Source organism: Varanus komodoensis, unplaced genomic scaffold, assembly GCF_004798865.1.
Source record: "Varanus komodoensis strain SLA01 unplaced genomic scaffold, ASM479886v1 scaffold2, whole genome shotgun sequence".
NCBI classification, from domain to species: Eukaryota; Metazoa; Chordata; class Lepidosauria; order Squamata; family Varanidae; genus Varanus; species Varanus komodoensis.
This window is the reverse complement of record NW_025335568.1, coordinates 12,536,287-12,563,279: the sequence shown is the minus strand read 5'-3', so window position 1 is coordinate 12,563,279 and position 26,993 is coordinate 12,536,287. Positions and strand designations below refer to the sequence as shown.

The window sequence follows — 26,993 nt, the reverse complement described above, 5'->3', positions numbered from 1 at the left end:
GAAAGGTTCAGTGCAATGATCTTAGCTCACCTGACTAGTAAATTATATATTGGGGAAGGTGTCTATCCAGGGGAGAGAGTGAGTCACTCAATCTAAAACTTTTTGAATTGGCTTACTTGGATTTGAGTGAATGGCTAATGTGCTCCTCTTTCGTACTGCACGGGTATGTGCATGCTTTTGACTGCGATCTACTACAGTGCCCACACAACAACATGTGGTAACTCTGCTTGGACTCAGTGAAGGATTAGATGAATTCATAGCGGACGAGGATGTCCATTGCTGCTACGAGTCACGATGGTTACTGGTAGTTCTCAACGGTTATCATACGAGTGCCCTCCAGGGGTTGGCAGAATGCAACTCCCTTGAGTCCCCATTCCCATAACCGGTGATGGAGGCTGATGGAAGTTGCAACGCATCTGTAACATCCGGAGGACCACATTCTTCCAGCATGACTGTACACAGCACTCTGCTGGATGCATAAATGACCTGGCCTGGCATTAGGTCGCTTCCTATGGAACCGCCCCTCAGCACGAATGCGACTGACGGAAGCATCTGGTATCAGCGCACACTGCCACTCTCCCTCTGCAGTGCCATGGACAAGGTCCTGGGCTGTGGCGGTCTCCTTTAGCACCATTTCCTTGTGAGCCCTAGAAGGGGAGCTGACCGGAGCCCCGCAGCTTACCTTTTTATCCTCGTCTCATACTCCAGCTTCTGCTTTGCCATTTCTTGCTTTAAGCTTGAGACGAGGCTGTGCAGAGCGCTGTGGTTGCTCGTGCTGTTGACGACGAACGTCTCGCTGTTGTCGCTGCTGCTGGTGGCCCGGCTGCTGCGCCCGCCCATACTTCTCCGGTCACCTTTGCTCTCATAATCGGCTTGGTTGGAGAGGTCTTCATGTTGGGGCTCGTCCAGCACAGGGTCTTCAAAATTGGGCCCGTAAAAGTCTTGCTCAGGGCAGGTGGTGGTGGAGGACCGGCAGGAGTTGGAATGTTCGGGGAGGGATATTTCACAAGAGGAGGTGGACCACGTTGCGCTGTCCACACTTTGCTTATCTTCAGCGTTCACCACAGAGAACTGCTGGTGGACGTTGTCGTAGGTGGAGAGTCTGTTATGCTGGCCTGAGTCACTCATGGGCTCCTTTTGTTTGTTGTCCCTGAACGTCACGTACCCATTGGGCACCCAGGTCTGGTTGCGGCTGTTCAGGGAGTTGCTATGGGGGTCGGTGCTGGAAATACCCATTCGGACACCTCCGTTCTGCACACTGTGTGTGCCCATTTTGGTGACTGGCCCTTTCAGGGAAGCTGTTCTTCTAGTCTGCAAAGTACCGTTGGGTAAGGCTGGTGACGTCTTCTCTTGACCTTCCATGGAGCTGCTGAAGGACCCATTGGTGACTATGCCACTGCCTTTATTAAATGCTGGATTTTTTTTCACCATGAGGGGTGGGCTTCTGGTGATGTCCAGTTTGTGAATGCTGTTTCTTGGGCTACTGGACTTGCTCCCAGGCTGGGCAGTAGGGGACCCATTGTCCACAACGGTTCTTTGAGGAGATTCAGGTTTATCCCAGGAACAGTGCCTCACCGGTGACGACTCCTTGGTGTTGTTGTTCTCTTTGTTCTGGAGCTGACCCATGATCGCTTTCTTTTGGATCTCGTTGTTGTTATTACACACTTCCTGTCCACTTTGGAGATCTGCCTCCTTGGGAAAGAGCAGCTCATGCTCGCTGATCATCATGGACATCAACTGCTGGACCACAACCGTACCTGGAAGAAAACACAGTTATACTGCAGCTCGAGCCCAGGTAAACATGTCGCATTAATGTGGGTCTACTGCGACAGTGTTTTTTCTGGATTCATCTTGTATGAAAAAGAAAAGCAAAGGAAACCAATCAGTTTCTTTGACAATGCCATTCATCACCATTTGTTCCTCTTTCTTAATTATTATGAGTAAAGCACCATTCATGTATGCATCATTTTACAGTGAAATGTAAGTGAACGGTGGAAGGGCATAGCAACACCTGTCCCAAGGAGTAAACAGTTCGTTTTTTTACAATGCGGGGAATCAACAAAGGGAGTGGTGATGCACTGAATCAGGGAAAGTTGGTTCATATGACCTTGATAGATTTCCTGTTCACTTCAGACTGGAAGTGGGCTAGGTTGCAAGGAATTTTTTTTTGGGGGGGGGTTGAATTTCTGTCTCTAAGATGGCCCACAAATTGCAGATTTTTAAATTGCTAACTATATTTGCACAAATAAACACCTGAATACCATCTGGCTCTCTGGAAAGACCACTGACTGCGGGTATGCAGAAAGAAAAATCAACTGTGTAAACAGATTATATTTGTGACATGAATTGTGCAAACAGAAAAAAGAGGAATTAAGATCAGAAAACAAGTGTGAAAGAAAAAATGATTGTCTGGTGAGAACTGGGGGAGAGATCACAAGTAATAGATTTGCATTTGTGTCTAGGAGGAAAAGGAAAAATGTGTGGAGATGAAAAGTTGGGTGGACAAGAAACATGCATCTTCATGCTTTAATCGATGGGGAAAGGAATGCATTTGGGTGCACATGTTAAACGAAGGGTCTCCTTTCTTGGTCAAATAGGCAAAAAGAGATGCTTGCAATCAGGAGTTGGAACACAGTGAACTGAAGTGGATCTCGGTAATCTAGATGATCTTGAGCCTGGCTGGATAATTTCCCTTTTTTCCTCAAATAGTTCATGGAGTTCCCTGGACCCTCATTCTCCCAATGCATTTTGATGCTTCATGAGTTCTGCAGTATTAATACAGTCAGTCTGTCATGTCAGAACATGGTAAATATTGAAAGATCATATGCAGCAGCTTCAGAAACTCAGGGAGAATGTCAACAGTGAAAAGAAATAAAAGAGCTGGAAGATGAATGATCTAATTATGGTTTATGAGGCTCACTTCAATATGACTGGAGCCTCAAATGGCATGTAATTGGTAGGACTCAGGAGGAACTCAGGGCACCTCCTACACATTTTTGAAATATTTAGGTTTGTCCACTGGAGAAGCACATCATATCAGAGCTGTTCAGTTAACTGAATATAAATATCATTAACCACTCCAAAATGGGATGCAGCCACCAAGTGGCATCAGTCCTTCAGTACAGAATATAAGACTGCTGATGCTATAGATCAAAGTTAGGACGGGGTTCAGTTTTAAATGCACACTAAGAGATGTGCATGTCTTTCTGCAGAGGCCTGGAGCACACAAGCCCCATGACTTTCTTTCCAATTTAGGGAGCATCTCTTTGGAACTTGGCCTCCAGCAAGACATGAGGGCTTTCTTCTTGTCAATCCTTCTAGAAAAAAAGTTAGAGGGTTGTAATCGCACTGCTGTTTCAGCCATTTCCCTGGGGGACACTCTTGAGCAGCCCTGTCCCGCTTGCTGGTAGAGCTTAGAGCTGAATGCTGTGCTTCTTTCCTTCAAATGCAATGGCCTCAGGGCATTTGCAACCACATCCCAGAGTGAAGCTGAACTCAGGACATGACTCAGCCAATCAGATCTGGCTGCCTGCTGATGTCACTGTGGGCAAAGATGCCATTCAGATTGAGGCCAGTGGGTGAAGTGGGTGAAGCAAAAGCAGTCACCCAAAAGGAAAAGAAAAGAAAAGAAGCCCAGACTACACCAGGCACCTCCCCAGATCAAATGTCAATACAGATGAACAGTGCAATTCTGTACATGTGTATTAAATTTTAGGCCTATTGAATTCAATGGGAGCCAGTGTGGTGTCGTGGTGAAGAGCACAAGACTGGGAGTCAGGCAACCCGGGTTCAAGTCCCCGCTCAGCCATGGAGCCCACTGGGTGACTCTGGGCCAGTCACAGACTCTCAGCCCAGCCTACCTCACAGGGTTGTTGTGGTGGGGATAAGATGGAGGAGGAGAATGATGTCAGCTGCCTTGAGCCCTTGGTAGGAAAAAGGCAGGGTATACATGATAATAATATCCCAATGCACAAGTGTACCACAACATGGGCCCCTTCAGATGTTGTTGGATTACAGTTCTCATCAGCCCCAGATACACGGCTAATGGTCAGGGATGGTAGAAATTGTAATTCAAAATATGTAGAGGGTACCAGTTGGTGAAGGAAGGAATTCAGGATTGTAGCCTCAGAGCTTTGAAGGACTGATGTCACTGCTCAGAAGGATGCTTTTTTGTATGGGTTTTTTTTTGGCCAAATGCATATCAGAATGAGTCCTGACTCTTGATAGCCTGCAGGATGCTAATTACAACCTTTATTTCTACATAAATTATACTAACAGTGATCAGGCTTCTCTGATTTAATGACTTATGGGGAAATACATGCAAAAATATTCTGGCTGAAATATTGGTGATTGGAAGTGCACTTTGATTTACATGCTGTCCTTCCTTCCCTCTCTAATTGGCAAAATAAATCATTAGTTGATAAGACGGATGTACATCCACGGAAGAAACTAACAGCCAAATATTTAGATCTTTTCAATTATGTGGAATGCCAGGCAGGGCATTTATCTGCATAGTTAGAGTGTCTTTAAATCTCAGCAGTTGGATGCTAATAACTTGTGAGGAATGTAAGAACTGTCATTACTGCATCGGACAAAAGCTCTTCTAATCCACGGTGGGGCAGATGTCTGCTTTGTGGTAGCTATTTTTCACTGGAGCCTGGTCAAATGACAGACACACAAACAATTCTAAGCCTGGGACTTTGTTTTGTGAGTAAGAAATGGGGAGAACTCACAGCCCTTCTGCAGAAAAATCCACCCCTTGTTACTCCAGGTTTTCTTCATTGCAGAAGTTACAACTTAAGGTGGCAGCAGGGGGAAGGAATCGGTTCTTGTTAAAGCCAGAAACCTTTACTGAGCTACTACACATTTTTGAGTAGACCTAAATCTACCTTCTGCCTCCCCTGATCTGATCCACTTTGAAACTGTGGCTGGCCAGAAGTCCACATGCAACTTCCAACTAGAGATGGACACGTCCTTAACTTTTGCTTATCTGTGAATTTGAATCTTTAAAACTCCCAGGTTCGTTTCATCCCATATATGAAAAAATGTATGGATTTTGGTAAATTCTTATTCAAAATGCACCAAATCAACAATCTCATACATCTGGTCAGCCACACCCAATAGGTACAGCTGCTTCTGACATGGAATGGGCCATGTTGCACTTGTTTGTCATATAGAAACTAGCTAACAAGGAATTTGGCATCTCCCCACAATCTCGCATGAATGCACAGGGATCCAAACCAACACCTTTAAGAGCAAACCTTTTAAAGACAAACTTTTAAGAACAAACTCAAAGTTCCCTGCTTTGATGGATGAAGCTGTCAGTTTCAGGCTTTCCCACTTTCACAATTTTTGGAGCAATTTATAAAATTTGGTAAGCTCTTATTTTTAAAAAACAACTAAACAAAATTCTCACCTATGAAGACAATTGCCTTCTGCTTATCCTCAATACTGGAATGGATCCGCAATTGTATATGCATATACTCTTTATCTTCCATGACTAATAGCTAATCTCCATAGACAGATATAATTGGTTTTAATACCTGGGGCCAAAAGAAAGATGAGCAAGAGGGTCCTAGATTAAATTAAAGCAGAACTTGGAAGCAAAAATGACAACACTAAGGCTGTCATATTTTGGACACAATTATACTAGGGAAAGTCAAAAGCGGAAGGAGGAAGAGGACGCCCACTATGACCTGACTCTACTTCCTGGACGTGACTTTACCTGCCTTGATTTGCCTGCCATTAGGTGCTTCCAGACTCCTGCTGTGATCACCAAGGAACAACAGAATTATAATCAGTAGCCTAGCAAGTTGATTGTCTGCAGTACAATTAGCTCTTCCAACTCACCTTCCATTATGGTCAGAGGGTCTTCCACTTTGGGACGCAAGATGTTGGGACCAAAGACAGTAGCAAGGTTTTGCACACTCATTTTGTTTATTCCAGAGTAGGACTGCACTTCATCCAGGAACCTGGAAAGACATCCCATGGAGAGAGAGGTGGGCAGGGGGGGAGAGGAAATCCAGGATTAGGGGCTTAGTCATATCTAAATGACAGTGCCAAACTAGACTGGATGGCATTCATGCAATTAGAAGCTGTGTGAATGGCTTTAAAAACTAAATTACAGACACTGCTTATCACCCTGGGTAACCATGTACCGTCTGCTAGAATTTGGATAGTTCTCTCTCCATGCCTACAGTTCTCACTGGAAGCAGGCACCTCTTAATGTGGACAGATTCTTTCTTCCAGTGCCAATCCCAGGCATGAGAATGCCTGTGTGAGGTAATCTGGCTCAGGACTGCAGCTGGGTAATGGGTGATGCCCCCTACCCCCAAGTCCCATTCTGGATCAGCTGGCCCATTTCTGCCAGTTCCTTTCATGCCATTGAAAGTTGTGCCAAGACATCGCATCAGGTTTGGCCTACAGACAGTTTCCATTGTTCTGCATCGGATTTGCCCAAATTTGAAAAAGAAACCAAGAAAGAGAATGCCAGATGCAAATCAAAGGTCAGAATTCTGGAAGAGAGCTAATTTGGAAAACTATAATTATTTTGCTAGATCCCAAGAAGAAAAGCAGCTTAAGTTAATAAATTATAGTTTTTTACTGACTATGTTTGCATGGATTGTGTTGGATCTAGCTTTGTTTAGGGCAGACCCACTGAAATCAACTGGACTTAAAATAAATATTTCAGTAGTCTATTGTAGTTATGACCAAGTATGAATCTAGCCCAATATGTCCCACTGCAACCGACAGAGAACAGGCTAGGACATTTGAACAGAGTTTTACTTTTATTTTTTCATGGCAAAATCTAAGGTGAGAAATGCCTCCGAATCCCCTGCGGGTGTGAAAAAAGAACGTCAGTGGGAAAGGAGTGAGTACAAACCATAGTGAAGACGGGCCGAGTTATCTAAAGCAAAGGCAGGCACTGGGTAGTTCTGCAGATGTTTTAGGCTTGAGTCTACAAATCTCCTGCCAGCATGGCCAGTCTTCAGGAATGCTGGGAGTTGAAACCCCAAACATCTGGAGATCTACTCTCCCCTCACCCCTGCTCTGAAGTATGAAAGGATTTGCAAAAGAAACTTCTCATGACTGAACCAGTCCACTGGGACTCCTCATAAAACTGCTGAGAGAAAACTGCTATCCAAATGATATTGTTGAAAACTATGAAATGATGCTTTGGGATTCAGGCCAGGACATGAGTTACCTGCAAATATACTTCAACAGGTTGAAGTTAACAAGTGGCAAACTCTTCACTTGTTTCACCAATTCATTCAGTCCCTGTGCAAAGAGTGCAAAAAGTATGTTAAACATGCACAAACATTTCAGCAGTAATTGAAACAAAAGACAGCTGACCGATGCACAATATTCTCCACTAAACCACCCTTTATACATTCTTCATCCAGACTGTGGTGGGCAGTTGCTGAAACAGGGTGGACAGATTACAGCTGCCATTATTTCAGGGTAGCAATAGGAGGTGGCCACTGCCTCAACATTAGTGCCACCCTGTTGCCCACAGACACAACCCTAATCAGACAGGAGACTACCCAAGCTGCCCAGTAGCTGAAGCGCTCAATATCTTCCTCCCACTACCCCATCTGAAGAAGAGAACTTTTCTCACTGCTTTTGGGACATTTTTGTTCATCCTGATAAAGGCGTTCCTTCATTGCTACTTCTGGATTTTTTCCTAATGCACCAACAGGTCTAACCATTTTTGGTCCAAATTTCCTGGTTCAGCATTTTAGTGCTAAACCTGAAATACTGACACGATGCCCTGAATGAGCCTGACAGATGGGATGACACAGGAAGCATGCTGTATACTGAGGGCTGAGGACAGACCACCTCCTTCTCACCTAAGAACACAAGAGCACGAGAAAAGCATGCTGGACCAGAGCAGTGGTCCACCCAGTCCAGCGGGAGCACCAGCTGGGACTGACACAACCCCACGCCCCCCGCCTCCTCCCCATCCTTCTCTCCGCCGCCACCAAGGCCCAGTTGCCACTGGGGGAGGGCAGTGGGCACAGTTCTTCCCATGCTAGCTCCGAGGGGGCAGGAAAGGGCCCCAGACTCATAGGATCTGAAGAATCTTTCATGATAGCAGAACATCAAAGTGTTGCCTCCTAAGGAAAACAGCCATATGTGAGACTGGGAGGAACCCTGTTGGAATCCAGCCCTTCCTCTTGCACTCAGCCTGGTCTTCAAAGCAAGCCAGACTGGGAGGAAGCCCACGGCTGTGCAGCTGGCGACCTTCTTCCACACCAGATGCTGCCCCCCAAATGGCAGCTGCAGTCCGTCCGTGTGGGAGATGGGCACTTAATGGGACTTAATTCCTGGTGAGCACCCCATGAATGCCGGGCATGCCCACCAGCAGCTCGGGCTCCGGGGCGCTGCAAGGCAGATCAGAGTCGGGGAGCCGAGCCCAGAGTCCCACCCCCAGACTGATGCCTCACACATCCCTAGCCATATGCAAACGTGTTTGGGGAACAGAAATAAAATGCTACTGGGTTGCGTGAAGCATGCCCAGGACCATGGTGCCAGCAGCGGAAGCCTGCACAGAGGTGCCCACTGCCAGCCCCATGGCTCACCCCCGTCCTAGCCCAGCTGTTTACGATCTGCTCCTGTTGCCAGTGAAGAATGGGCAATCTGAACAGCAACAGTCCCATATCATGCATATCATGCATTTCTCAGGAATCGGGGGGTGGGGGGAGATGCAGAATCCGGGCAGAGCACCTGCTTCATTCTTTGGCAATTCCAATGGCCAGTGAGCCAGTGTGGCGTGGTGGTTAAGAGCACGGGACTGGGACTCAGGCGATCTGGGTTCTAGTCCCCGCTCGGCCATGGAGCCCACTGGGTGACTTTGGGCCAGTCACAAACTCTCAGCCCAACCTACCTCACAGGGCTGTTCTTGTGGGGATAAGATGGAGGAGATGTGAGCTGCCTTGAGCCCTTTGGGGGAAAAGGCAGGATATAAATCGAAAAATAAATAAATAAATAGATAAATAAATTCCATTAAACATTCTAGTGATGAACTTGAGCTCCTTCGAATCCTGGCGAGCTGCCATGACGCAGCACTGGACTAGATGGGCAAACAGGCTGACTTAGCAAACAACTGTCGATCCAACAGGAGCAGAGTCAACCACTCAGATCCCCAAAGATCACAAAGTAGCTGGCAATTTTGTGACCAACACCAAGGCCCCGAGCTCACCGTTTCCTCTTCCTTGCTGAGCAGTTTGGCACAAGAAAGGAAATCTTCGTATTTGGAATAAGGGATAACCGGCTCTGGCAGTTCTCTGAGGTACAGTTTCAGCAGCGATGCCACTGTGTGAACATCGGTATTTCTGCGGAGATGGAGCAGACATGATTACCGTTGGAAACGTAACACCTGGGATGTGATTGTCTGTTGTGGATCTCCTCGAACAAGGCTGAAGAAAGTAGAGCCAGCAGAGCAGGAAAATAAGCACTAACGATCAGGGAAATCGCTAATTCCATGAAACAATGTCTCCATTCATTCCCTTTGTGAATTGGCTAAGCAGAGTGATGGTTGGTTGCCTAGTCCTAAATGGAGAAGAAGGTTAAGCAATGCCAGTCAAAGCTATTCTGCTGCTGCTGCCACTGCTAAAACCGATCAGAGAAGGGGCCTGCTATGCCAGACCGAAGGGTCGGTGAGGCTGGAGTCAGATGCTCCAGAAGGGCCCTGTGAGCAAGGCAGGAAGGCCACATGCTTCCCCTGCTTGCTGCTTGCTGCCTCCACATCAACTGACATCAGGGATCAGCACAACTGGGCAGCTGCTGGGCCACAGCCCATCCTGGGAGGGTCCTTGGTGGCCACACCCCTGCAGCATCCTGGCCCACTCCTCTCTCCTTGCTACGGAGGCCTGCCCACATGCCCTCTTCACACCACTGCGTGGGTGGACCGTGGAGAGTGCCTCATCCACCCCTTGGAAGGCGTTGCCGGCTGGGCCTGGAGGGAGGAGAGAAGGGGAGGCCACCCAAGTGGCTCGAGCACAGTGAGGGGGCTCACAAGAGCTTCGTGCCCAGCGCCTGCCCCAAACCTGAAGCCAGCACTGATTGGTGGCACTGGACACGGAGGGCCCGTTTGGCCACCACGGCAAAAGCAGTCTCTTCTCCTCTTGTATGCAGCCACCTAATCTCCTCGGAAGGTTTTCTGAGCCAGTGGCCCTCACCGCAAAACTCCAAGCGCTACTTTTGCCCTGCATGAAGAAATGCTTCCATGTGCCAAGAAATCTGCTGCCAATTAATTCCACCTCATCATGGACAAAAAGGGGTAAATGCACCCCTTAAAAACATGAACCAGCGAGGGTAAATTTGCATGTGCTCGGTTCTATGTATTTACAGATGCAAATGTAGAAATAATTATTATAACTGAAATAGTCACGGGCTCCAGCTCAGCAGTGGGTACATGGCTATGGCTGGAAGGCCACCAGTTCCGTTGCTAACAGAGGCGAGAATCCTGATGAAGCTTTAGCTTTAAACCAGAAATGGACAGAACAGCCCTTTAAACACAGGACAGTTCTCTGTAAAAAAGGGCAGAGGGCCACTGCAATTCCATCAGGTCTCTCCACATTCATTAGACTGGAAGCAAGAACGCTCTTCTTCTGAATCATGCGCACTTCTTGGCAAATGTGGATTGCTGAGACTTAAATGTACGTTCTGATGCCTTTTTTACTGAGCCAGCCAGGCGGGTCAAAAGCTTTGCGCAGGGTGCAGTATTGCAGATGAGCACTAGATGGTGCTGTTGTAAAAAGAGATTGTACGCAATACCTTCCCCCAGGCCAAAGACACTTTCATTTGGTGTAGAGTATTACTGCTGTAGTGGTCTTAATGAGAATTCTCAGGGTGGATTGTGCGCCCACCTAATGAGATGTGAGCTGTCGCTAAAGCAGAGCTTGCTTTCTAAAATGGAGATGCCGGGTTTTCAAATCTGCTTCAGAGTCAGCTTCCCGGAGATTTTCCCCCTCCAATCACACATATGAGAGCCATTTCTGATACTTTGAGGGACGGCTCGGGCTGAATGGAAGCAGGGGGAATCTGTAAGGGAAAGAGCCCTGCCTGGGTCTTCTAGCAGGGGCAAAGATGTGCCCTTTTCAGTGTGACTCGTACGGAAAGCATCACACATCACTCCTGCTTTGGCAAAGGGGGCTGGCTTCATATTGTGGCTTGCACTGCTTCGGTCAAAGTGCTGCAACAGCCGTTTTGCAGCACAATGTACAGTTTGTGTGTGTGTGTGTGTGTGTGTGTGTGCGGGGGGAGACTGAATGGTGTTGCAGGTCACTTCTGCTGGCCATTGAAATGGCAGCAAAAGAGGCAATCCAAAACACGTCTTCTAATGCAACCTCACCCCTCTCTGCACTCACTTTAACAAATGCAGAGGTATCGGTACCAATTATGCAGCAATTTTGCAACTCTTTTCAAAAAAACATTGTCCCCTTAAAATGGCACAGTTCCCTGTGAAAACAAAACCCCATAAAATGTTGCTACAGCCCTGGTCAAATGCACTTTCCCCGTCTTTGATATTGCACAAAATACTGTTTGGTGTTCCTAGATTAAAAAGCCCTGGACTAAGACCCTGTTGCCCCTAGAACAAATTGCCACCCCGTTTGTACTAGACTCTTTTAAAAAATGGTCTTTCATTCCCCTCTTCCCTAACTGCTGGGTGGACATCAAATGCTAAGCAAAAGAGTTCATGTTTGCAAGAGAGAGAGACTCATTGCCACTGTTTGTGTTGCCACACCAGGAAGGCACGCCATGGACACAGCTTGGCACAGATGACATGTTTGGAAGTTTTCAGGAAAGTAAAATGATTTTGCCTCTGGTGCCAGTGTGATATCATGGGCAGCAAATAAGTTATTGAACCCTGAATGAAAAGACCCACATTCAAATGGCTAATCATCCAAACTACCTCACCAAGTTCTTGGGATGATTGAGATAGGATTATGCCACATATCTGACTCTAAATGCTTTGGAGGAAAGGTCCAGAGGAAAAATATGCCATGGCATAATCCCCAGAGCTGCCGGCCATCAGTGCCACTGGAGGGAGGCACTGCGCATGCGCATGGTCTTGCTCACACATGCACTTTTATTCTGAAAAGCCCCTAATCCTCAGGTAGGCACTTCTGCCTCTGGCCAGCTGCTGGTTGCACCTGAACCTTTCCTTGCCTCTGCTCCCAAGGGCTGGTTACCGCATACCTCTGCACATGAACGAGAGGCAACTCCACCATGCACATTTGGGGATGCTGACTGATTTGCTTCCGGATCCTGCAAGCTGCACCTCCATGACGCTTCGTTTGGGGGGCACCAGGTCATTTTCTGAAGGTGAGTCCACCAGAGCAGGCAGGACATCCATAAGCACAGTCTTCTAAACTACAGTTGGCTTCCATGCCTTCTTCTGGAATGGCCAGTGTTTTGTTTCCCTTCACAGCAACTATCCAATATCCTCTCTTAGCTGGCCAGATAAACATGCTCTTTAAAAACCACTTTGCTGCTCCATCAAACCACAGGCCTGGGAAATGGGTTGTTTGCATTGAGTTCTGCTGTCCAAAAGAAGATGCTACCACAAAACTTTTAGGATGTTGGCGTAACAGTGCCTATCACAGCCAGTCATGTCTAAATCCCTTGTTGTAACTACGGCAAGCCAGCTATTTGGGCTGATTAGCACAGAATTTAATTAAACAGAACATGCCCCAAGGATTTTCTAAATTCTTGGCCTGTGGGCATCGTCCTCGCTGCCCCGTTCCCCTCCCCTTTAAATAGTTATGCTTGCATAGCCATAAGCTGATAGCAGAGACTGAGAGAGAGAGAGAGGAGTCAATTGTTCGTTTTATTGTCCAGCAGAATACCCAGTGTCACCGGCCTGTAAGCTGTCCTAAGAATATAATATGAAGGATTTGTATGTGTTCAAACAGTCACAAATCCTTTCCTTTTCAATCAGACAGCACAGATTCAGAGCTCTTTTCATGGCAGCCCCGGTTGCCTCTGACTTCCTTCCCAGCATCTGCAGCGTCAACTTTTTCCCTCTTTTTTGCTTTGTGGTATCACGAGCATTGCGGAAATGCCTATCAGGCCAATTATACAGGCTGGAGGCAGCTGGGGAGGGGGGTGTCCTGTCTCTTCCCATGCAAGAAATGAAGAAGCACAGCAGGGCACTGTAAAAGCAAGTTTCACATTTGTCAGCAAACTTGTCAGCACCCCGAAATGTGTTTGTTGCATCACAGCTGGCATCTGGGGAAAGCCACTGGAGGGAGCAATCTAGTGGGTTTTGGACAGGGCCATAGGGAATTCCATTTTCCCAGATCTGGGCATTTTGAAAGGCAGGGAGGGGAAGAGACCAGAGAGGCCTGGATACAAGCTATTCTGCAGCCTCTCCAGTCTCATTCTCTCTCCATCCAAGCTTCTCCTGGTAGATCGTGAAAAAACACAACTAGCAAAAGAGCAGTGTCACCACTGTTCCTCCTTGCTCTGTGTCCATTGCCCGCAAACCTCGGAGTTCAGTGGATCATCACATGCATTGTGATAGGACTGAGCCCATGGCTGATCTCAAGCAGCATAAGGTCATTCCAAAAGGAAATGAATATTCAGCCCGTTCACATACCTTTGGACGCGTATGTGTATCTCCTAGGGCGGCCTTTTCCAGTGGGCTGCCTTCCAGATATGGTAGACTGTAATGCTCAGCAGCCTCATTCACCATGTCCAGTGCCTCCAGAATGCAATGCTGACATGATTGCTTTAGGAAATCAAAAAGGTTGCTGGCTTCCTCAAGCTTGGCCCGGATTGCACTGAGGTTCCGATGTTTCGAAAAGCTATCTGGAAGTGTCCCGATTTTTCTAAAGCGGAAGCATTGTATCTGTGCACCAGCTGGTTTATTTAGAAGGCACCCTCACAGCATCCTAGTTAGACCCTGAGGCCAGCAACCCTATATACTTTTGGAGGAAGTTGTATGGGGCTACCACATGCCCAAATATCCAAGGACATTTCCAAACATAGAGGTGAAGTTATAGCTCTGCTCTTGTTAAGATTTCAGAGTACTATTAAAACATTTTTTCCCACTGCATAAAACTACAATATTTCATAGAATGCGAGCTCACCTCTTGGTACATCTCAAAAAGGCCCTCCCTGTTTCCTTGCTCTTTGAGGGAAAACCCAAATGTAGGCAAATTGATTTGCCTCCCCATCAAAGCGCTTCATGACCCTACCCTTTTTGATATGGATCACTTACCAAGCAGTTGCCTTCCCAGCCAAGTCTGCATCTTCACTGCTTTCTGGCGATGGACAAATCCACCACTTTTCTCCTACATTTCGTTTTTTTGAACTTCAAGTTCTTTTAACCCTGCCTATAAAGAAATTCTTGATCATCTGCACAAGCCACATTCAGTAGCTACAGCATGGAGAGAGTCCTATTTCCCTGCCTGCAACAAAGCTCTTATACATGAAGAGCTAGCGGTGGCATCCCAAATTTAGCATTTCACATGCAGTTGAATACCTAGGGTTTCAAAGACTTTCAAAGAGCTCTCAAAACCTGGATGGATGCATCTGTCTATTTTATTTCTTCATGTCTTGTCATCCTGCTTATTATGAAACAGTTGAATTTTGGCAAGTTCTTCTTTAAAAAGCAATGAAACAAATCCTCAGTATTCCTACTTCTCCTTGGCCAAACTGTATCTTTCTTTGCCACAGTACCCATTTGGTTAGTGGAGTTCAACAAACTTCTTCCTCTCCAGCTATTTCACTCTGAATGAGGGCAGTGGGTTTCAGGGCAGTGAGTGAGAACTGAGCTAGACCGGCATTGGATGCATTATGCCCTTCGCTTTGGATCAGTGGGCTGGCTTGAGCGTATTGATGTTTTAAAAGCCATTTTTCTTGGTTGTCTGGACTCTGAGACTCATGGGCAGTGATGACAGATTTACAGGCTGCATATTAAACCCACACCTGGGAGCTGGGAAAGCTGAGGTTGCTATTCCGATAAAGCGATTGTAAACCGTGAGACAAGGAAAATGAGTTATCACTGAATGCCTGAGACAGAATTGAGCTTCTGTAATTTTAAAATGCAATACTTGGTGAGATTGCCCTCAGCCGGATGCAGCAATCTGTCACTGATCTTGGCTGGGCAGCACGTGGGACCGGATAATGTGCACAGACTGGTGTGGAAGCAGCTCCCGCTGCAAGGAAGGACAGGCATTTCCCTTGTAGGAACAGCAATCCTTCCCATGTTCATCCACGTGACTCAGTCAGGTAGAGGCCAAATTATTTGATGCTGCAGGGATCATGCTCACATCCGAGACACGCATCATTTCAGAGCCGTTCTTTCCGTTTGAGCTCTGGTGGGCCATCAGTGTGGTCCAATGCGGCTACATCTCTTTATTGCATTGCATTTATTTCTTTATCAGAAGAGGTGATGCGCCCAGGCCACGCAAGCCTCCGCTCTGTACCAGCACATGCTGGAATTCAATTTGCATGGGCTTCCACAAGAAGCAATCGCCATCCAGCTTCATGTTTCATGCATGACAGCAAAAAGCAGCAGCTGCTGCAGCTTAGGCGAATATGCCCCGCAGCTGGGTAGGACTACAATTCCCAGCTCTCCATCATGGCTGATATAGAGTGTTAGGTTTGAGTTAATATCCCTGTTTTCCAAGGAATTCACCAGGAAACCAGGGGCCAGTCACCCCTCTGAACTGTTTTTCACCTCCTACTTATAGTTGCTGGAAGAATACATCCTACTCACCACTCTGAGCAAACTTGGAGAAAGCCTAAGATATACTGTGATGAATAGGTTGCTCTTATTATACCCCACTTCTTTCCCTTTGCAGCTTACCTGACCCTCCTCCTCCTCTTCTCCATTTCGTCCTCACCACCACCCTGTGTGGTAGCTTAGGCTGCGAGTCAGTGACAAGGCCAAAATCACCCAATCAGCTTCACGACTGAGTGGAGACCAGAATGGGGATCCTCTAAGTTCCAGTTGCACAGTCTGACCACTATGCCACGTGGCTTGCTTGTTTTTAAGTGCAATGCAACAAGCATGCCTGGGACACCTGGCCTTGCCCTTTGATCTCTCTGCTCTTGCAGCTTCTTTCCCATTGACCTGTCGGCTTGCCCAGCTTCCCTCAGTACAATTTGCAGATATACTGTAAGAACACGGTGGGGCTGTTCAGGCAGGGATGCCACACTCCATGCCCTCCCCAGCTCCCATTGGTCTGACGTCACAGAGGGCCTGGGCAGGTTTGGTTTATGCAGCTAGATGACACAGGGGACTTAAAATATGCATTCCTAGGGCCTTGGCCAACTCCTGTACAAACTTAAATCTCGTAACAATCATGTGCAGACCATTTGCTTTGGAATAGCACTTTGTGCAGATAAACTTACAGTTTGTGAGTCCTTAGACAACAACACACAAGATCCTCCTAGAGGTTTAGGCAGGCATGGCATATCCTCTCAGTCCCATGAAACTCATATCAGCTGGGCCACTTTTAAATTCCTCTGAGCCCGAGACTTTATTTGTTTTTCAGAAATGTCCAGGGAAAATGTTCACACATAAATATTAATAACCATCTTTGTGACATCTCAGATATTTTCCTACTCTGACACATGTTCCCAATCTCGCAGTAACGGCAATGAACTAATGATGAGAAAGATAATTTACTTTATAAAAAGTGGAGGAGGGGGAAGAAATCCAATTTGGATTCTTTCATTAAAAATACTATTAAAAGACTTCCAGTTTTCATTTAATTTCTTGTTTATCTCTATAATTGAAGGTTTGCTTACATTAGCGTGGGTCAAAAAGACTGCATATTCCTAAAATGCAGTCAAACTCAAATGTGTAATTTCCATGAGTATTCAAGCAAAGTCATAGTGGAGAAAATGTCTGAGAACCAACTGCCCAATCTGACAATGGAAGTCAATACTGTAAGCATGCCATCTGGAGAAATGCTGCTTGCCATTGACCTGGAAATCTCAGAGTTCTTTGGGACCTCTGGACTTGGAAGTTGAGCATTATTAGTGCCAAATTCTCCTCTGACTGAATGAAAGACAATAGGACAATTCCTCTTGTCCTTGCCAAGATCGTACTCCCCTTATCCAACTCTATGGTGCAACCACACCGAGAATAACATATATGCTTCTGGTCACCACACCCAAAAAGGATATTGTTAAGTTGACAAAAGTGGAGAAAAGGGCAATTAAAACGATCAAAAGGATGGAGCAACCACCTAGGAAAAAGGGTTACAATGGCTGGGATTGTTTAGCTTAGAAAAAAGGTGACTCTGGGGAGGCATGACAGAGGGGTACAGAACTAGGTATTGTGTGGAAAAAATGGTAAGGAGAGATTTTTTTATCACTCACTCATTAAGCTGGATTCCAGTGTGGTCATGCCACGAAGCTAAATGGAGGGAGATTCAGGACAGATAAAATGAGACTCCTTCCCACCGCATATAATCAAACTGTGAAATTCATTTCCATAAGATGTACTGATGGCCACCAATTTGGATGACTTTAAAAGGGGACTGGGCAAATTCAAGAAGAGAATCTCAATTGAGCTACTAGGACTTATGGCTATATGCTACTTCCAGTATCTGAGATAGTGTGCCTGTTGCTGGGGAACATGGGCAGGAAGGTATTATTACACTCATGACTTAGTTGGGGGTTTCCAGTGGGCAGCTGGGCAGCTACTGTGTGAACAGAAGGCTAGAGTGGTCTAGTCCAGCATGATGCTTCTTGCATTCCTATGTTCCTCTTCCTTGCCATTCTTCCTTCCCACCCAGCTCCCCACAGATTCCCCAAATGCCCATCCCCTTCCCTGCCCTCCCTCATCTGTTTGAAGAGCTGCTGTAGGGATGGGTGGATTTGTCACATCCTTCCACATCTTAAAGATATTAAAGTTCTTTCTCTCAGACATGAAGAACAAAGGCATGTCAATACACTCTGATAAAAGATGAACTCAAAAGAAGTTCCATCAATCAGCACCTGCCACAGTCTTATGATGCTGGTGTAGAAAAAGACGGGCTGCCTTGGGTTCTGCACGAAAGGGCAGTTGCCCCTTTGAGGGGAGCTAACATGGCATTACTGGGGTCTTGTTGATGTGGCCTGATCGGGTATCCCTAACTAAAATCTGTGCACTGTTCTGTTCCCACAGAGCCCAAGCAGATGGCCAAGGGAGACCTGCAACAGCTTCCTTCAGCTCACAGTTCATGCATCCTGGAAGCAATGCACGGCCACCGTGCCTAGTACCAGCTTTCACTGCATCCTCCCTGAATTTGTCTAAACCTCTTTCAAGCTGTCCAAGTTGTTGGCCATCATCGGTTGGCCATCATGACTTCATAGTGAGCTACGCTTTGGGCAAAGAAAAAATTACTTCTGTTTATCCTGGCTCTTCCGTCATCGGCTTCACTGGGTCCCTGGGGAGATCCACTTTCTTCACACCACGTGTAATTTTACAGACCCCTGCATTGTTCTCAGGGAAGTGCCCAGAAGTGGACACAGAAGTCCGAAGGAGGCGTGAGTCCTCCAGAATACAGAGGAACCATTCGCCCCCATGACTTGCCACAGCACAGAGGCACAACGATGCTTTCTTATTTATGGCTGGGTGTTCCTTTCATAAGGCAAGAGATGAGGATACCTCCTTGCATGACAATTGAGAAGTTTTATTTATTAATGCCCGTAGAGTGCCTTGGGACTCTGTGATGAATAACAGTTCTAAATGGGTGCCAGCTCTTGTATAATTAAGCTGAGAAACAAACTATCAAGTAAGCTAAGAACGGCAGTATCTCACGCGTGCAGCTTTCCCCCGCTGTCTTGCCTTTTGCGATGTTTCTGAGTTAGCATGCACAGAGGCACAATTCCTGTGCTGAACCTTTCTGCTGAAAGGTTAATGCTGCAGTACCTTGGACAGCAGCTGCATCCATTGTGGCTTGTGTCAGCCCTCAGGTAGACCAATGGGCCAATCAAGGCCAAGTTCCTGGGATCATGAGCCACTAAGAATTCCCAGCCCAAGAGCCATTTCCACACCGTACCCTTCCTTTGAAGCTTGCTGAGGCCTGGTTTTTTTTGGCTACAGTCAATCCCTGTAACACACCTGTTCTCCTAAGTGGACAAGGATAACCACCCCATTTCCCCAAAGGACTTGAATGTTTCAGCAGAGTCGCCTGGAGGCATGGCTTAGGAAAGCACAGCCAAGGGCAATTTTGTGACCCACAGCCATTGTAGCTAAAGTCTTTTGAAAGGTGCCCAGAATTCATTTTTCCAAGACCAGTAATGTTAATTGAGTGCCCATGCGTTTTGAGTGCACATGTGTGGGACATATTACAAGCCGAAAGGATTACCTAGTGTAATTCTTTAAAGAAAAAAAATATTTTAATTACAGCTGTATGAAATGCCTCCACACAGTCACAAATAAACTTGCATGCTACAAAAGAGTGTGAGTGTGTGTGTGGGGGGAGTGTATTGCTTATTTTAAGGGATTAAGTGAAATCAGAGGCTGAGCATGCAGAATATACCAGCACTCTTTTTCTGTGAAGCAAGATACTATGTTTAAATTCTTATAATGCTCTGGACTGATGCCATACCACAATGTAGTATTGTTCTGAGGGGTCTTATAGGGGGAAAATTGGGTTTTCTGGTTGACTTGGAATCCTAAGGTAGGGCATGCACTTTCCATTAAAACTTGCAAGTGGATCTGCTCTGCGAGGAGGGCTGAAAAACATCTGCTTGCAGAAGAGAAAAATACTGCATACATCTTGGTACCCAGGATAATAACTTGATGCATCAATTCAATGAAGTGAAATGGAATGGAATGCAATCTCCCAGTTCTCACAAGATAGGTGATGACAGAACTGCTTGCTGGGATCCATATGCAGCCCATGATCAGAGAGCGTTGCAAGTTATACACAGAAACTGACTTAAATGTGACCATGAGCACTGGAAAAGTTCGAGGGACACCATCTCTTTCCAGCATTCTTATTGATGAAACGTGGCAATTGGCACACCAGTAGCGTATCTGCTGGAGCCACAGATCACTGGGGTAAGCACACCAAACATGCGGGACACAGCTCATTTTAGAAGAGCATTTGAACAAAGCAGTACCTGCAGAGAATGATTACAAAGGGAAAGCTGCCTTGAATCCCAAGCACTGAGAATGCTGTCTTGAGGCCCAGTCCCCGGGGAAGAGGCTGGATACAAGTAAATACAATGGAGACGGAGAGGGAGATGATGGGGATGGTGATAGTGTCTTGCCCTGGCTAGTGTATGGTTTAATTTGGTCTTGAGGTTTTGGATTTTTTTTCCTCTAAGAGTGTGTGGCTGGCAGCGAGGGTCCAGCTCTCTACCCCAGCTTGCCACAAAAAGCCTTTGTATTTCTGAGCATTTTCAGTGTGTCGTTAGAAAAAGCTTGCACTGTATTCAAGTCTTTTCTGAGCCCCAAAAAGGGAATGTGGAGGATATATTGTGGCATCTCTCCCACAAGCTCATCAGACCCCACCCTATGATACCCGGCCATGAGATGTTGCGGCTTGAGGTGATGCACAAGGTGGCACTGGCTTCCATTCTGCACACAAAAAATGCAGCAGTGTAGCCACACATGTTGGTCCATAGGTCCTCTTCAGGACAATTCCCACAACCACTCTAAGAAGGAGGGACCACCCTTGCAAACAGCTGTCAACAAACCAGTTCAAGGAACATATCAACAAACCAGTTCAAGGAACTTTCTAGGTCTTATTTGGCCATTCAAGACTAAGCCACGCTAGATGCTTTACATTACAACAAAGGACAATACATCATTGCTGGGAAAGTTCAGTTTGCTCCATCCACTGTGAGGCCTGCAGCTAAGCTTGGAGGGGACAGGGAGTTCTGAGAGGAGAGGTAGAAGAAAGCATCAGTACTAATAAAAAAGTGTAGGCACTGCTTCCCTGCAAGCCTTGGTTCCATTACACCACTAAAGGCCCAACCAGACTTCTTTCTTCAGCAGTGGGAATGGGACACCATTGTTCACCCCAGCAGAAGAGAGCAGGCTGGCTGGTTCAAGAGGCAGAGTCCAGGCAGCCCAGCACACGGCTCTCTCTCCAATGGCCTGCCACCGCTTCCTAGTATCCGCCAGTTGAGGCAACTGTCCACTCTACCAAATGACAGAGATGGTTCTGCTCTCCCTGCTTGGCTACCTCTTACACAACCTGTACCTGAAATGAGCAGGACAAGCTCCAGAAATCTGAGCTTTGGAGTCAGTTCTAGCTGCTTGACGGCCCAATTTTGAAATCCAGGGTTGGTTTTAATTCTAAGAAGTTCTGTTAGTGCAGGGTGGGGAGGGGGGCAAACTGTACTGCAGCATATGCATCTCACAAGACCCCCTTGAGATGATAGCCAAAGAGAGCAGCAAACTTCCAGTGTAGTTTCATTATCATCAATGGAATTGTTCCAGATTAACAGCCTTTTTCATATGCTGTAAACCTGTCTTGGGAATTTCACTGAAACACCAAACATTCCAAAATGATCAGTGCTTACTTGAAAACACTTCCACACTTTCCTGAAAGTCCAATTAGAAAGCCATAATGTTTAACTGTAAATTACCTGCCTCCCGCACAAAGATAGATGCAGTCCATAAAAGAGCGATAAACCAATAGATTGCTTTGAAGAAGCATTGCTCCTGAGCACAGACATGTTGTTCTAGCATTTCACTGCCCTTCCCCCTCCACGGCACAACAAACAGGATCCAGTGCTTTGTTTTTCTTAATGTGCAAATGCAGAGAAATCTGAAAGTAAGCAAATTGCACTTTCTTCTTAAAACTGCAGCTTGCCATATAGGCAGCTCTTCCCTCAGCAAAACCCAAAGCCAAGTGCAACTAACCATTATTGCAAGTCAGCCAGTCTAACTGCAGAAGCATATTCTGGGACAACCGCTCATTTAGCGGCCAATACACAGCCTTCCATGTGCTCCGGTGCAGCCAATCCCAAAAAGCGTTCTTGATGTCTGTCTGTCTTCCACCAGTGACCTTCCATTTTTTAAGAGACTCACTAGAAACCTGACTGACATATTGTCTTTCTTTCAGGATTCCCACCTTCTTGTGCAAGGTGCTGCGTCACATTGATGACATATAACAGCCTTCTCTAGACCAGCAGCAAAGTAATGCAACTTCCCATCCAGGGTTGGAAATTAAGATTTTCAATGGGATAGACATTTTTGGAAAAAAAAAGACAAAACCCTTTACGCAAGTGTTCATTTATCAGTCCTGGGCAGCATCCTTGTTTTGTCTGGCTCTGTTTTTCCCCCCTAGCAGGCGATTCCCCCTAGTCAGGGACCACTGAGTCAATGGCACGGTGTCATGGCGCAGACAGCCAATCAGAGTAGGACATGCAGTAACATCAGTGAATCCAGCGGAAGGGAATTTAGAACACGGGCAAGTAGAGACATGAAGCAATCATGCTGCATTTTTTCACGCCTCAGACTGGTTTTCTGAATACATTTTTCTGAAAAACTACAGAAATGGAGAAGAATTGATTTGCACTGCCGAAAATGTTCCTGAGACAAGTGAGATGCTTGGCTCAGCCCCAGATTTATGTTTTTTTTTTTAAATCTCTTACAACACTGTTTTAACTGACTGTTTTAGATATTTATATTTATTTATCTCTGGGTGGCATAATGGCCACACAGAGAAAAGGAAAGGGACAAGACAGGGTGACAGTGCCCCTTTAGTGGCAGTGATGGCTGACACTAAACAAAGGCAGGAGCATTTTTAAAATGCTGTAAGCCTTACCGAAGCTCACAGGAAGGTTCAAGACATACATGGAAATGAATAAGACAAATGTTGTTTCATTTGCTGAGAGATTTCCCACTGCAAAAGTGCATGGAAAACTATATGCCATAATCCACACAAGATATTGGAACGCGCAGAAAAAGACTGAATTCACATTCTACACTGTCTATATATGTCATCTCAGAAGTAAGCCCCACTGAGTTTATTTTATATATTTAATGGCGTTCAATGGAGTTTACTCCCAGGAAAGTAATAGTGATGCAGGCTTGCTCACTCAGTCCAAGCACAGGAAGCTACCTTACATGAAATCAGGATCTGCAGAAAATGCACGGTTGCAACGCCTCCGTGGCACTTGGGAGGGGCAGCTTTAGTCTGGTTTTCTGGTCCTATTTTCTGGCAAACTGTGGAAGCCCCCGGCTTCTGTGTAAAGCATTCATTGTGCCTTCAGACATGTCAGTGAGAGAGTCGAATACAGGCATCCCTTACAAAGAGCATTTTGCAGGCTAGAACGAGCCTGCAGGGGCCCTGCAAACAGAACTGCAGTCACTGAATGGCAGGAGAGGTCGTTGCTGAGCCCAGCAGAAATGTGCCTTCGCTACACAAACACGGGGGCTCAGAGGCGACACCCTGCACAGCACGGACGCCCCCCAGTAGATTGCAGAGGCTAAATGTGCTTGCTGGCAGAAAAGCGTTGCAGAGGTGAAGGGCAGGGCTCTGCATTAAGGATTTGCTGCACTCTCTCTCACATACACGCTTTCCTCTGCGGAATGAATGGAAATGCAGGTGGCAGAAAGCTCAGCTTCGGTTCCTGGTGGGATACAGTGGGCAGTGTTGGTTAAGAACATTCAACATAGTTCAGTTGGAGCTTGTGCTCCCTTCCTGGTTGGCATTTTATTTTCAATTCCTCCTTATGGGATCTCTCACTTTCTAACAAACTGATGGGCCCATTTCCTGTTGTCCTGATGTTGTCTGGGCGGCCATATGATGAATAGGAGACTCAGCTCCAGCGGCTTTGGAGCAGGGACCCTGGGCACTGAGTCCCCGAGTTCCTTCTTCCTTCATGCTGGCTGCCTCTTCAAGGACGCAGCAGGGCCTTGAGGAGGTGGGAAGGGATGAGCCCTCGGGAAGCTCACAATGCTTGCTGGAACCAGCAGCTTATTTTAATTCCCATCAATGTCTCAGCCCCCCTTCCTTTTCTTTTTGTGGCACAAAATCTAGATAATGGATATCTAGATACAACCCACAACATGAATTACCCATGGGTACCCGTACGATCCTCATGGCCAGTTCAAATCCCATTGATGTAAGTTTCACCTTTTAGAAAGAAAGAGAAAGATGGGGGGCAGGGGAGAGGGGGAGAGGGAGGGAGGAGAAATAGAGAAAGATTGACAGAAATAATGAAGAAGAGAGGAGAAGTGGTAAAGCTAAAAGTAATACAACATTTAAAAACTGGGCCCTGTCTTCAGCTTGATTGTAAAGTTGTAGCTCTTGGTGTGGGAAAATTGAGAACCACTGAGCTCACATCTACAGCAAGTATAGGCAAACTGCTGCCATTCAGATGTTTTGACTACCAGTCCCATCAGCCCCAACTTCATGTTCAGTGGAACTTAAGGATCTTAGAGGGCACAAAGTTGCCTGGCCCGATCCAAAGAATAAGTTGGATGAAAGGAAAAGTCAGAGGAAAGAGTCTCAGATCCTACCGGTGCCTCTTTCCCTCTATTTCCAAACACAACTGAAAATGCACACAAAGCACTTATTCGTAGGGCAACACGACTGAGAAAGGAGCTGAACGTAGAGTTTCTGATTTTGAGTGAACTTAGAGTTTCTAAATCCTTGCCCTGAAAATGGCCGTAGGCCTTGAACATGTGGGTGGAGGAGCACACTCTTGGGAACAAGCCTGGCTCTCATGGAGTCCCTCTCGGTCCCCCACGGTTCCCCAGCAGGCCACGCCCCTCCCCTGGCCCCACCCCTTTCCCCCAACCATGGATTGGCGGCTTCTCCACATTCTAAAAGGTTGAAATGCCTCTCTGAAGTTTTAGTTCCTAGCAATAAGAACTCCAAGCCAAGGAGGTTTTTTTCCCCTGGGGTATATGGTATTTTTACCCCCCTTCTGCATTCAGCCCCACCCACTGTTAGAATTTCAGCTTCTCTGAATTTAGTCCGATACGCAGGCTGGAAGAGGTCCCCCATCCCTGTTTTAACACAAGGTTCCCTAAGCCCTGGGAGATGGCACTGCAAAGCACCCAGAACTGCAACCTTACCTGTCAAACAATGGCTTCTCTCCACAGTCAAAGGCATCCTGCAATTCTTTGACAAGGTTAGCCTGGCCCGGCAGTCGGAAAAGCCCTTCCTCCTTCAGCCCACGCAGCCGAATAAAATCGACACACTGTTCCACCAACATGGGAGCCAAATGGTTTCCGTATCTTTTCTCGTACCGGACTGTGTCTTCCAGCTTCTGGCCAAAAATACCTGTGTGACAATATAAGGATTTAAGATGAATTCAAGGTGATTATAGTGATTCTTTAGCTATGCAGATGTATAAGTAACAGATAAATGAGGGCAAAGCGAGCAGCAGATTGTGACTTGTTTTCAGTCCCCCTGATCCCAGTGGGAACTACCTTTTAATTCACAGAGTAATCCTAGAGATTATCTAGCCAGAAATAAGTCCCATAATGTTGACTGGGAACCATTCCTAGCGAAATGTGTATAGGGTTTGCCATCTAAGCACTTCACTACATGAGCTACTCAACCTGATGCCTCATCAAGGCTTCTTCTTCCATTTTTTATGTGAGAGGAAGAGCGGATCCTTACAGTTGGGTTTTTCTTTCTCTGTGTCTTCCTATGTTTCAGTTCACAACCACGAGGCAGTGCTGGGGTGAATCACAGATGATAAAACACACGGGCTTGATTTGGCACGACAGGTAAAAGATATCCAGAATCTGGCTTCCACAATAGGAAGAGAACTTCCTTGGCCTCCCTCTACTCCAAGTTCACTGTACTCCAAGTTCACTGTGGAGCCCCTCCTTCCCCCCACAGCTTGTCCTTGGGGCAGAATCTCCTGCATCTCTGTAGTCTTTCCAGGGGTCTGGGGTGGATGCCATGGGAAGGAGAGGGCGAGAAAGCTTGCTTCTGCCAGTGCAGTATTTTAATTTTATTTTACTATTTGTTAGCCAGTCTGAGAGGCTGTGTTGAGAAGCATTGTATCAAAGCCAAAATAATAAAAAAAAAAACGGAATTTCAAGAGCCAAATTCCATGGACTTTGGATTTGACACTGAAAGTTGCCTTTTGGATAATTTGGCATATTTTGTTGGGTGGGAGGGGAAAAGCCAATGGAGTTGCACAGCTTCTGAAATTTGCAGTCCATGCAAATCTCTGAAGGATTATTCTTGAGCAAAGCGTTCACAAGGGTTTCTAAACAAGTCCACAAAAATTCAAGCCTTTTCCATAAAAGTGAAGGGCTTGGTCATTTTTAGAGCATCTCCCAACACATTTTCATCTCTGCCAAGCATTAAGATTCAAGTGTGTGTGTGCTTAGCCTAAAAAATCTAAGACATACAAACAGGGAATGTACTGCCGGGGGGGTTATCTCCTATGTTAAACTCAGCTAAACATTCATTTGTCCACAATTCTGCTCATACTTTAGGGAATGGTGCCCTTTTCCTCCCCACCGTGTTTCTGTTAGCGGCTGAATTTGCTTCTGTTGTTTTGTACCTACATTTTCTTCCTTTTATCTGTTTGGCAAAGGCTCAAGGACAAATCGGCTCCTGTTTTAAAAGGCACACCTGTTCCTTTATTTACCCCCTTTCCAATAATCTTAATCACTATGACAACAGAAGTCAAGAGGACCTATTCAGGCAGAACAGTTTTGCTTGGTTAAGTGCCGTACCATGTGACCACTCCCCACCACGATCCCTCGGGACCATCACATGCCGCCTCCGTCCAATAACTTGAATAGCTCCATTGTTTTCGCAGATATTCCAAGTGGTGGCTGAACAGAGGCAAAGTGCTGGGAATGGCCGTAAGAGTGATCCAGAACGAGGTGCTTTGCTTCTGAACTGCACACACAGAGACTCTTGTCATATCCAGAAGAACACTCCCTGCCCTGGCCAAGCACTGTGGCATCTGGGCTGACAGCGATCATGCATGGGCACGTGTGCATCGCTAAACACAGGGTCAAAAGAGGATGCAGGTTTGCACAGGCAAATCGATGCAGAGGGATCTAAATTCAGAATTCCTCTATTGTCTTCATC

General features: G+C 46.4%; 1 protein-coding gene across 4 annotated transcripts in view; it reads right to left on the bottom strand.

Moving 5' to 3' along the window:
* ARHGAP24 (Rho GTPase activating protein 24) overlaps positions 1–26,993 on the bottom strand; it is a 274,498-nt gene that overhangs the window by 5,728 nt on the left and 241,777 nt on the right. For all 4 annotated transcript variants that reach the window (XM_044428535.1, XM_044428537.1, XM_044428538.1 and 1 more), the window contains 5 exons: positions 25,004–25,211; positions 9,203–9,335; positions 7,205–7,278; positions 5,851–5,972; positions 683–1,757 (listed from right to left, as the gene is read on the bottom strand). In XM_044428535.1, the coding sequence (XP_044284470.1) occupies positions 683–1,757; positions 5,851–5,972; positions 7,205–7,278; positions 9,203–9,335; positions 25,004–25,211 (1,612 nt within the window). The remainder of the gene's footprint in view (positions 1–682; positions 1,758–5,850; positions 5,973–7,204; positions 7,279–9,202; positions 9,336–25,003; positions 25,212–26,993) is intronic.